Here is a 12,387-nt window from a genome sequence, read left to right as displayed (position 1 = left end):
ATGACAATCTCTCCAATCCCTTAATCATTGTCCTGGGTTGTGCTTAAACCACAACAATCATCTTCATTATCTTTCATTGTGCTTGTTTTGGTATGTACTCTTTAAAAAAAGCCTTAACATACCAAACTTAAGATGTGTACCACTGTCTACCTAAATGAAGAACCATACTTAGCGTTGACCACTGGGTTTGCCAGACAATGTCTCAGAGTCATGTGTTCTGAAGTAAATACATCTTAAGCTTTTGATTGTCCAGTAAATTAATGTCCTTTGGACTACTGAGGAGGCTGAACAGGAAGCTGCCTTTTGACAAAAGTCCTGTCGCTTTCTGCTGTGGATGAAGCTGAGTCTAAGATAGTGTCTGGTTTCTATTTAATTATAGAAAAATGGCAGAAAAACCTACCATAGAAACACATAGCCAGAAGGTATGACATGAGCTTAAGATTTGTCAAAAGGTATCTTTATGAAAGCACAGGTAGCTTTGCTGCCTTTAAGTCTTTGCAAGGTATGAGGGTGTCTTTGCAAGGTACAGGGTGCTTTGCTCTAGGTACCTGCAGTAAAAACTAAAGAATTGTGGCTCTTGGCTTCACAAGTATATATACGCATATTCAAACAGTGTCCAGATTCCAGCTGTGTGGCAGAATGTCTCTGGCAAACTTCAGCTGGCTTAAAGTGGTTTCTGTCACCCAGAGGCTGCCATGATGCCTGTATCCCAGCCTTTCCTATTTGCAAGCTAGTTCATGTGCAAACAGTATCCTTGCACATAGTGTCACGTATTTAGATCGATTGTGGTATGCTCTAGTTCTCCAGGAGAGAAAGAGGTGTATTTCAGACTAAATGACCTATTCTGTGAAGACTACTAGATTTGGTGCAATACTTAAGGCCAAAGTGGTTTGGAGTCTTTAAATAAGTCCTGACAGACTGGATCCATAAAAGCAAATGATGAGTTTGGATTCATTAACTTGTTTGCTGCATTGCTAACAAACTACAGACTAACAGCTTAAAGAGCTGGCTTGCATGCATTGTAATTTAGTTTGTGCCTTTGATATCTGACTTCACCTTGCTATCATATGATTTATCAGTCACTTTGTGACTGAATGATATTTTGCTTGCAAATATTATGATCTCTCCTTACTGCCACGCTTTTGTTTATTCTTATGCTTTGCCAAGTTAAATCATCTGAAGTGTATTAAGACTTAGGTGAGTTAGAAGCTCTGAGGAGAGTTTTCAGATCTGCAGGATCCAGAGATCAGGTCTAATGTGCTTTGCTTAAAAATGTTTTTTAAGGGATGCTGAAATGAGTGTACTGCAACTGAGGTCCCTAGTCTGCCACTTCATATCGTTCAGGAGCCGCCACCTCTGTGCTTGCAAGGCAGTAGCAGCAGCACATGAAATCCTTTCAATCCTGCCACAAGTAAAACAAAGTTGTTTCCTTGGTAATGGAGTATAGAACTTTTTCCTAAATTACCCTTCCATTAAAAGCCTGTTTTACTGAACATGCTAGGAAGATGGTATGTTAATGATTGCATTTACTTATTTAAACTGCATGAGTGAAAAAATAATGCAGAATTCACTTTGATAATCAATATGACACTGTCTGGAGCACGTAATGGTAATGTAGTCTACTGACCCAAGTGGCAGCACAGAACTCAGGATGTATAATAATGCAAGGTCAGTAAAGTGGTTGGTTTTATATGATACAACAGAAAATACTTTCTTTTCCATGTTTTCCTGAATAACTACAGAAATCCTCAGGGTGTGCTGGTGGATCTGTGCCCCCTCCTCCTGAACAATGTATTTTTCTGTCTTTATCTGTAGTAACAATGAAGCAGAAGTGCACAATCAGCAAAGTTGTACTGGAAGCATATTTTCAGATTTGGAGTGTGTTTAAAGTACAGTTTAAAGCACAGGCCTTCTGTGCTTATTGTAAAGAAAGCAGAAAAGCTTAAATGAAAATATTGCAAAGCATCTATAAAGCCCGTAAATGATGTTTTATTAGCAGAACCCCTGCACCCTAACAAAGCCAGGATCACTGAGGTTAAATAACCAGTATAGAAGATAGGATTAATCATTTTACTTATGAAATTTTCAAGGATCCTTATAAACAGAAGGAGGCTCAAAACCTCCATAACATCATGTTCCCTTTTCACCTTGTGGAAGCAGCTGGTTTAACCTCTTAACTGAACTCAGAAATGTTGGTGTCAGCTGATCTGTAAATGGTGATTCCTGTTCGTGGGACCTTCTCTTTTATTGATAATTAGGCGGGGCTGGCAGCAGCTTTAGCAGTTTAGTTTTTGCTCACTGTTTATTGTTTAACTTTAGCGCTAGTTGTGATGCAGCAAGTGGTTGGAGAGTGCTATGTGTATATATGCTCAGCCCTTGCTTGTGGTTACTGGGTACAGCATCTATATTGTTGCATCTTGGCCATTAACTTCATTCCTTGCAGGACGTTGAAGACAATTCTGAAACCATCTTAACAGTTCATTCTTTGATTTCATGCCTTGTAAGAGAAAGAACAGAATTGGCTATAGAAGCTCTTTCTGTCAAGACTCTCACAGCTGCTGTTTTGCTTGGTTTTGTTCCTGAGGATAAATGAAGTCTTCAGTTTCAGAGCTATCGCTTGTTTCAGGGCTAACATTAGTTTTTACAACATAACTAAATATGAAAACAAAATGTTCTTTCTGCTTGTGATGCAGTGAAGACAAGAGAGAGGTCAGGATGGATACCTTATAGATACTTGATTTATTTCCAGAGAAAAAATAATTTTAGCCACCACACAGCCTCTGTTGAGGCTTTAGAGGGAGAAGTGTGGTGTGAAGCTTACATGAACTGACAGTGGCTAAAGCTTAAAGAACCTCATGATGGTAAAGCCGGTTATTCCAAGCATTCCCCGTTCCACAGGAGTACCATATATAACATAAATTTCGTATAACATTACTTACATGAAAATATTTATCGGAATAGTTGGGTAACTATAAAAGAAGGAACCGAGAATAGAGTTTCATTACACAGCAGATTTTGTTATCTCTTTTTCTACTCTTTTAGAGGGGAGGGTGAGAGAATAATGGCTTGGAAACTGGGACGGGCTGAGATAGTTTGTGAGTTTCCTGGTGCTGATTACTTTAAGAGAAATGATTTAATTTCAGGGTTGTTGCCTACTGTCTTTGCCATTTAAACCTGCTTTATTGTCACAGATTACCTCGCCAGCCATGGCCGTCTAAGCGAGTCTGAGGCCAGGCGCAAATTCTGGCAGATCCTCTCAGCGGTGGAGTATTGCCATGGCCGCAAGATTGTTCACCGTGACCTGAAGGCTGAAAATCTTCTGCTTGACAACAACATGAACATCAAAATAGCAGGTACTTAGAATGTAGATGATGTTGAATAACATCTTATTTTTATGAAGGCCGTGCCAGTAATATCTGGATAGCCCAAGATATCCTGCTGTGCTTCAGGTACAGAAAATTGGAGTGATTAACACATGCAATATTTTTGCATTATGGGTATCACAGTATATGTAGCTAAAATAATTCCTAGATTAGCTCTATTATACTTTCAGGAAAAAGGAAATAATTTTTAGAGTGATAGTCATTTATTGTGGGTGTCATAACATGTCTATAATGCTGCCAGATGTTCAGGTTAAAACAGAGTTAATCAAATAACTTCTTTCGACATTAGCAAAACTCAAAATGGAAGCTTATTGATTTTATTCTTTTTGCATGCATGATTTCATTTTAATTATAAATTTAGACACAGCAGATGTTGCTAGCAATGGAAATCATTTTGGTGTTGTCAACTCATTACAATTCCATGACTCTTTCCATACTGACTTTAGCCTAGCGACACTTGGAATGCGAAAGCTAGATAACAGCTCAATTTGGAGGACTGTTGAACTTCAGTCATCAGTAATATGGGAGCAGGAAAGGAAGGCTAACTACTATTAGAAGTTAGTTTGTATGGGAGTAAGCTTGCTAGTTCTGAGAAAGAAGTGTGAATATATAGCCAGTCAGGCTGAGAAGTCCCAACCCAAACTGTCCTATGATTTCTGAGTTGCAGATCGCTGCTGGATTATTTTACCCTTGAACTTTCTCTCTGGTATCTCTGAAAAGGATGAACTGAAAATGTATCTCAACCTCTACTGCTTTTTCTGTGAGGATAAAATTGCAGAAAAGCATTAAATGTGCCAGCAGCTCTCCAAAAGATTCATTCTTTTTTGTCTATGGATTATGTAGACAGTGTCCTTAAAGATTTTAAAGGAAAAGTTAACACCTGTTTAACTGTTTAACATCTCTGTCACAAAGATTCACCCCTTTCTCTGCAATACTACAGCAAACACTGGGAAGACTAGGCAATTAATTCTGGGGATTAACTTCACCCTCAGGAAAAATCTTTTAAATCCTTTCAAATCATCTTACCAGAATGTGAAATCTACAAAGTCTTTTACAATAAGCACTCACCTTTCAGATGAAAAGTACTGTATATGTTTGTTGCTTTTGTATTGACCTTTGATCTTGTATGTACATTTAACACATTCATCCTTGTTCCTTTACCACCACATTTCCACCTCTAGCATCTTTTTCACATGGTTTAATAGTTTACAGAAAGGTTAAGTAATGCATAAATTAAAGCAGAGGAGAAGGAAAATACAGCTTGGTGATTACCAGAATCATGATTTTCATAATGTTAGGCTACTGTGTGTTGTCAAATCTAAATGTAAGTTAGGCATTTTGGAGGGAGAAGGAAGAGTGTGGAAAACCGTCTCTAAAGCTAGAGAGGGAAGCCTACTAATCTGTTCTTTGGCACGTTCTCTGTATTTCATGGCTCTTTAGCATCTCAGAGTGGGAATTTTATAGCAGCTTCATAAAAGCTGTAAAAATTGTTATTTAATGCTTTATATAAATTAATAGCAGAGCCTTTGCAGTAGCCTCTTTCATTTCATTTGATATTAAACTGTTTATGGTTATCTTTTAATTTTCTCTATACTCTGCTGTAGGCTTTTGTATTAATGTTAAATTGTAAAAATACTAAAAGCTATCATCAGATGAAAAGGGTTTTGCAACTGTTGTAGTGAGAAGATGCAGTTCTGGTATAAGTTCTTATTTAGGGCACTTTGATACCTGAAGAAAGCTAAAGAAACAATTCGGGATGGAGATGATGTCTGGACTTTAAAACAAAGTGACCCAAGTATAATAACTAATAACAAAGACATTGAATTGGCGGTGATGTCTCAGAATTTTTGAGAACTAATAGGGCATTTAGGTACTTTGTTGAGATTTAATATAGCTGGTTCATCAGCACTGCCATTCATAGTGTATATTTACTTTTCTCATTTCTGATAAACTTGCATTTATTTCTAGCACCTACTGACAGTCATAGCACCTGCAATTTATGACTGACATACAACTGTATTTACCAGGACAATGGCTTCAGTAAATACCGTGTCTAAGGGCTGCAAGTCACATGGACCCCCTTACTATGAGTAACTGAACTAAAGGGAACTTTTGTGCTACTTTTCACCTATGTATTCTTTCCCCACCTTCTGATCTGCCACTCTTCACACTAGTTTCACCACCACATTCTATCCCTTCTAATTTCTCTTCCTCCACATCGGTGTTCTGCACCGTAGCTTGTCACGTTCAGCCTGGCTAGATTTCAGAACTCCTCAGGTCTCAACTGCACTGGAGCAGGGCCGTATTCAGAAGTTCCTTTCATGGATGTCTTTAGCACTGCAGGGATGCAGGTTCCCTGCCTCCCTGAACACTGCAGTGCAAGCATGACACAAGCTCACAAAAACACTACTTCAAAGGCATCTCAGGAGACTCATTAACTAAAGAAAGGTTAAAGACATGGACTATTCCATTGCAGGGAATTTCAATGCACAGGTTCTCCAGCGACAAAAAGCATTGATAACTGTTAGTCACTAGATTCCATCAGCTGCTGCAGTCTCTTTCCTTCTCTTAGGTTTTTTGTGCTCTACCTCTGTATTACAGAAAGTTAATTACAGGTGGACTACATGTAAATGATCACATTAACTGGCAGTGATTTATATGGTCTGATTCTTTTGTGTATGTTTGTCAAGCTGTCTCAGGTTGATACAATTCTTGTGCCCAGCTTTGGTGATAAAGTAGCTGGAGGACAGTTGTGACTGCTAGAAACTTCTGTAGTGATTTGTGCTGGGTCATTTGTTTTATTTGTCTATGTAAAGGAGACAGATGATGAATTCCACAGAACAGTTTATCTGTGATTTTGGAGTTACCTGGTGCTGTGTAGGTCCCTGAGAACAGTCTCTTCCAGTGGTTCATATTCCTCATGGTTCATTTATCAATCTGTGGAAGAACAAAGGGGAGCCAGGATCACAACTCTGAGAGCTAGAATTACACTCTAATTTGAATTAATGAAGCAATTGAAAACAACACAGTAACTGATGAATTCTTTTGATAGAAAGCTCTGGAGCGTCAGTGTTTGCATTGGGCTGCAGCACTATGCACAGGGCTGTCCTTTGCTGATCACTCCAAGCAGCTATAAAGTTCATATAGATATGCCTGGCCATTCCAGGCTCTTCCTAACGTCCAGTGGACCTCTTGATTCATTCTAATGCTTCTAAGGTTTTTCTTGAAGCTTTTACTGTTTAAAACATTTTTTTAAGTCAAATACAGAATAAAAAGTCTTCCTAAACCTGTCAGCTGATGAGACTACCACCTTTTATGCTTAAACAAGAGGAGGCTGGACTGAAATAGTTTTGTGTTAATACTGTCTTATAAGGAAGAGAATTAGACAGAATTCAAAGGATCTTTCTTTTCACTCTTAGTAAGAGGACAAGAAAGAGAAGATGCATAAAGATGTTGAGGTGAGAGCTTTGATAGACTTACTTTCTAGAAGATACCAGGTAGTTTAGAGCAAAAGCCTCTAACTTAAATTTTAGCATGTATAACATAAAAGAAGGTATTAATCAAATAAAGTGTCCACTGAGAAGGCTGCACATAAGGAATGCCCTACCAGACAGTCTCCATCAGGTTTGACATCAGATTTGGTTTTAGCACAAGCAAGGTAAACCTTCTTTGTTCTTCTCAAAGTTATTCCCTGTAGATAGCTGGAATTGTTCCTGTATCCTTTTGGGGGTTTTTTTAGAAGGGATCATATGGACTGGATTTCAGTTATCGGTCACTATTGTTCTATGCTGTCATCAAATAAAACTCGCTCGTTGTCTGCACAGTGAAGCTTCTGTGCACTTGGGAAAATTAAATCCAGCTTTGAACTGCGGATGGGACAGTGAGCTTCCCTATGCTTCCAGCCCCACAAAACTCCCAGATTAAAATGACTTTATAGATGTCTGCAGAAATCATGCCATCTTGACGGTAAAGCTACTGTGTTTGAACCAGATCAGGTAGGAGAGACTGTTATTTTGAAGTAGGTTGTAGTGCTGGTTTGTCTTGCTGGTGGACAGTAAAATATGCATTGACGTCAGAACTGGCTGATCAGCATTCAGTTCATGAAGTGGGTCAGGTTTGTTTCTAACACACTCGTACCTTTCCTTTATCAGTAACCTCTCTCCTGATAATGTCCTTTGCTCACTTTACTATTATAACAAAAGATCCCTAAGGCTCTATGAAGCCAGGCAGATTGAATTCTGTTGGTAATTTTAGAAGAATGGATTAATTACAGCTCTGAAGCTAGTATCCCTTCTAAAGGATTTTTAGAGGTACAAATTGGAGACTACCTCACATTGCTAGATGTACAGCAAAAGTTGTAGTAGCTCTGGCAGGGAGCTTCCATTTCTCAAATTGCAAACGGGTCTGAAATCTTAGTCTCTTTCCATTTTTAACGGGAAAGCAGATTCCATTTAAATGATGTATGTTCAAAAAATTATACCTTCTAAAATTAAGATTATTCTAAAGGGGGTAATGAGATTGAGAAAGAAAATACCACAAATGTTGAGAGCCAATATTTGCAGATTGCACAAACACAGAGTTTATTCAACTGAACACAATGCTGCAAATGGTCGTATTTTTTTAATGTGCAGATTCAGGCAAATGTTAAGATGATCACTGCATTATATAATCTCAGTCTTCTGGTAATGAGTCCAATTTTGGGCCTTTCAGAATTCTGTGGCTGGAGTATGGTTTTTTGAGGGCTGGCACATTTTTCCCTTAAACATCAGTAATGGTCTTAAAATCTGTTTCTCCGGAATGAGAAATCTTAACAGTGTTCTTAGGTTGAAAACAATTACCTTTGATCTAGAGTGATTACGGTAGATCACCAATTGCAAAGTAGAAACAAGGTGAAAGGGGGGAGAGAATGGGAGACTGGTGATTGTTTTGTGCTTAACTGAATCCTGGCCATTCTAACACCCCAAAAAGTGGGACAACTAAATTGACAGTGCGATAATTAAAGATTGAGGAAGCCCAATGGACCAAGCATCCTGTATCCTACCTAAATCCTGAACTTTTTCTTTGAAATGGTTTTTGTGGGTGTTACGAATTCTTGAGTTCTTAAAAAGTGATTTAATGTGCTTTGAAGGTTAAATTGTGGAAAACGTAATGGAAACAATAAAAGGTAACCGTAATAATTTATGTACCCTAACAAATAATGCTGATCTCCCAACACAGATAATTATTCCAACAATAGAATATACTTTGTTTTCTGAAGGTGAGAGCAGGTTGCTGAAATGTGCAACACTGTTTTTAAGTCCTATGTGACATGAAAAAGTCCAGTATCAATTAGGAGGTATCTGGCTCTTCCTGTGCTTTGTATCGTCAATGCATGCTATTTTTTTCCGCAGAAGTTCATAACTGAAAGATCCTGGTGTTCCTTACCCATATAAAAGGGAAAAAAATTAATGTTGTAGAATTGCAGATTAAAGGCAGAATAAAGGAATTGTTTTCCAAGTTTATAAGATACATACTCCTAGACAAGGCACACAGACTCATGAGGAATTCTGTACTGATCCACCTAGCAATGACAGGAAGAGTATACCATTTTCTGCAGTCTATCCCCTTCGTGCTTGTCCCTACCCCAAAACCCGAGCAGCTGATATTGTTGTATTAGTGCTTATGCAGAGTGCATCCTTGGCTGCTGCTTCTAGTATCAATGTAGAGGCCTTTCATTTGTGGATTTGCCTAATAAAACTTGATCATCTATGGTGTCACAAGACCATCAGATGCAAGCCAATTGCTGTTCCAGTCAAGCATTGTCTCAACAGTGTAAGTTCTGTAATTCTGTTGCTCAGATAGGGAACAGCCTTGCAGGGATGATGCCATTCAGTTCCAAAATGTCTTTGCTCTTGAGCTACTTTTGGTAACCATAATTAAAACTACTATGTGTTAGGAAATAAAGCCTGTAAAGATAATACTAAAAAATACACAAACAAAAAAAAAAAACCACAAATCCTAATTGTGGCATAAACCTGAACTTTCTACTACATTCATCAGTCATACTTCAAGACTGTTCTGTCTTGAAGTTCTGTTCAGATTTGTTCACATTTCTTTGTGAAGTGGTTTCCATGTGTTCATGCTCACCAAATCGCTAACTTTAGTCTGGATAGTTTCACTTTCTTAGGAATTGACATCTTGTGAACTTCCAAGCAGGTCATGCTTTCTATAGCTGTGCTTACAAATATATGCACATGGACTTGTGAATCTGAAACAAAGATTTATGTGGGTGGCACTTGAGTAGAAGCTGCTGTTCACAGATATTGATATTTATCTGCAGTACTAAGAGGATGTTGAAAATCTGACAAATTTAAACTAAACGAGAGATCAGATTTAATGATACCTACACAGATGGCAAAATGCTTCTGAGAGAAGTTGCTTCATGTCTCCTGAAGTATTGTCAGGGTTGCCAACCCAATTACATGTGAAGAAAAACCTCAAAGAGAACAAAAAATCCCTCACAACAAGTCCAGCTGTGATAGGAAAAAGGCAGGTGACATACAGTGATTGGGGGAGTTTTTGGTAGAAGATTTTGTTGTTTCCCCCCTCTGTTACTACAGCTGAAGGAGGATGGAAATGAAAGGATGGCACGAATGTGTTTTCTATGTTGACTTAAAATCTGAGCTGACCTTGGCCGTTTGCACCTCCAGAGTATGGTGACATGCCAGGATGCCATTGCGTAACTGTTCATGCAACTGTTGGGTATTGTGTGCTTGGAGAGCATGACACTGTTATGGTTGTCAGGTTTCTGACCTTCACATAGTCTTTCTGGCATTGGCGCCTTCTTACGCATAGGCAAATGGGGTTCCTCTTTATGAATGAACTCAAAAGTTCATTGCTCCGAGATGAGTTATCTGATTTTCTGACTTTGAGCTAACACGGAGACCTTGGGCTTATGTTGGACATTTAACTTGTTGAGCGTGCCATGTGTACCAGGTATCAGTGTTGCACTATATTAACGTGCTTCTGAGGTATTCAGTGCTTGATGGTACTAAATCAACGGCCTGATTACTGTTTATCAACACTATTGACTTTCACGATTCCTTGAGTCACACCAGCCTGCAGTACTACTCTTCAGGAGCCTGGTTAGCTACAAGGGCAAAATCATGATTATCTTAAGAAGAAACTCTCTCCTTGACAACTTCTTCATTGCTTTAGTATTACCAGCAGTTGTCACAGAGAATATACAGGGTGGCCTTCACTGCAAGTGGAATAGAGGTCTAAGCAGTACAAGGTGGTAATGCTGGGAGCAACAGGGAGAAATGCTGGTTTCATAGAATTCCATGAGAAAACATCAGACTTCAGCAGAGCGATTGTTTTGATTTATGGTATGAACAGGTGAATCCAAACACTGCTCCAAAGGCTTTATTCAAAGGCTGATGAATAAGAGCCTTGTGTATAAATACTGAGGACTGTCATGGAAGGAGTGTATTCAGAATGGGTATCCTGCAGTGGATGCCTGCAGGAAGAGTAAAGAATGCTGAAGAAAATGATGTATGAACCAAGCAAAGGGAGCAAGAATGATGACAGGATGTATGAGGCACTGGAGGATATGGGCACCAGGGAGTGGTAACAGCCACCTGAAACTCTCTGCATGTTGAAAATAGCTGGTTTCAGTTCAGTCATTAAGCCAGCTTCCTCAACATTAATGTTGTTTGCTGTATTGTTCTGTGGGAGGTGGAAAGGGCAACCTGGGGGAGCAGCAACAAGGGAAGTTAAAAAAAAGACTATCTGACTTTATGTCTCTATGCAACAGTGGCTGTCATTTTGCTTTTCACTATTGGATTATTGCAAATGGTGACTAATACCAAAGTCCTATGGGACCCATGTCTGGTCCCACATTAAGCCATAAAAAGAAACATTTAAAAGAACTGCTTAGTTGTGGGATGGTAAATTTCAGTTGTATATTGAAAGGGCTGAGACTATTCCAGTAGCAGAGTTTCCTTCCTAGCAAAAGGCTTTGTTTTCCATTCTTGTTGCTTTTGGCAGAGTTCCTTTCTCCCATCTCCAACATTGATGCTTTTGTTGTCAGAATTTGTTGTGTATTCAAGGCTAGAGAGCACCTAACAAAAACTCTGGATATCTCCAATTGAGTACTGAATCTCAGATATCTCTTGGCAAGTAAATAAGCTCATATGTATGCATGATTGTCAATTTGAGTTTTAGTGATAGCGGTTTATAAACTTGGATTTAGCAAACTGGTAGAAGTTTCCTCAAAACTCCTCCTCCAGGTTGTGCAGTTCTGCAGGGTGTTTTATGAATTACACAGCTGTTATGAAAATAGCAGTATGGGACATTCAGCATCCCAATAAATATTTCCAGGGGGAGTACAGGTAAAAGGAATTGTGATGGAGCCTTTCATGAATGAAAGTGGGCTTTAAGGCCTAGTGCATGTCATTATTCCTTGTCATGTAGCAGGAGTTTGGAATGACTTTCCCTTTAATTTCTCAACAGATTTTGGCTTTGGAAATTTCTATAAGAGTGGTGAGCCTCTGACGACATGGTGTGGAAGCCCGCCGTATGCAGCCCCAGAAGTCTTTGAAGGACAGCAATACGAGGGACCCCAGCTGGATATCTGGGTATCATTATTCTTTTTTTTAACCAAATTCACATAAACTTTTAGGAAACTGGAACAAAGGAATCATTCCTGATATTTCTTAAGCTGCAGACGAGCAGTTCCCTTCAGCTTTATTTCTTGGGTGTCATAAAATGCCTCTTAACATAGAATGGAAATGAAGTTACCTTTCCAGGTGTCTATTAAATGTACACTGTAGGTATATGTTAGACCACTAGATGAAAAGCTGTAACTCCTCCAAAAGGTCTCCTGACTTAATGCATGAACTTCACTTTTTTCAGTGCTCTTAGTATCTTCTGTGCTAAGTGGGAATTGAATTTGTAAGCTTGTAAGTTCTTCATGAGGTTAAAAGGATTCTGAGTCACTGAAACACAGGAGAGAGAACAACTG

The 12,387-nt window shown here is 38.9% G+C and overlaps 2 protein-coding genes across 2 annotated transcripts in view; one reads left to right on the top strand and one right to left on the bottom strand.

Annotated features, from left to right (window-relative positions):
* The window catches only part of SIK2 (salt inducible kinase 2), a 45,286-nt gene that overhangs the window by 15,352 nt on the left and 17,547 nt on the right, over nt 1–12,387 (top strand). The window contains exons 4-5 of the mRNA XM_057432050.1: nt 3,192–3,353; nt 11,877–12,001. Of these exons, the coding sequence (XP_057288033.1) occupies nt 3,192–3,353; nt 11,877–12,001 (287 nt within the window). The remainder of the gene's footprint in view (nt 1–3,191; nt 3,354–11,876; nt 12,002–12,387) is intronic.
* ALG9 (ALG9 alpha-1,2-mannosyltransferase) overlaps nt 1,515–12,387 on the bottom strand; it is a 75,761-nt gene continuing 64,888 nt past the window's right edge. The window contains exons 15-16 of the mRNA XM_057432061.1: nt 6,251–6,320; nt 1,515–1,809 (exon numbers count right to left, since the gene is read on the bottom strand). The gene's annotated coding sequence lies outside the window, so the exon portion shown is untranslated. The remainder of the gene's footprint in view (nt 1,810–6,250; nt 6,321–12,387) is intronic.

This window comes from Pezoporus wallicus, unplaced genomic scaffold (assembly GCF_028554395.1).
Source record: "Pezoporus wallicus isolate ANWC-B61680 ecotype Strahan unplaced genomic scaffold, APGP_CSIRO_Pwel_v1 scaffold_8769, whole genome shotgun sequence".
Classification (NCBI taxonomy): Eukaryota; Metazoa; Chordata; class Aves; order Psittaciformes; family Psittacidae; genus Pezoporus; species Pezoporus wallicus.
Note: the sequence above shows the minus strand (reverse complement) of the source record. Positions and strands in the feature narration are given on the sequence as shown.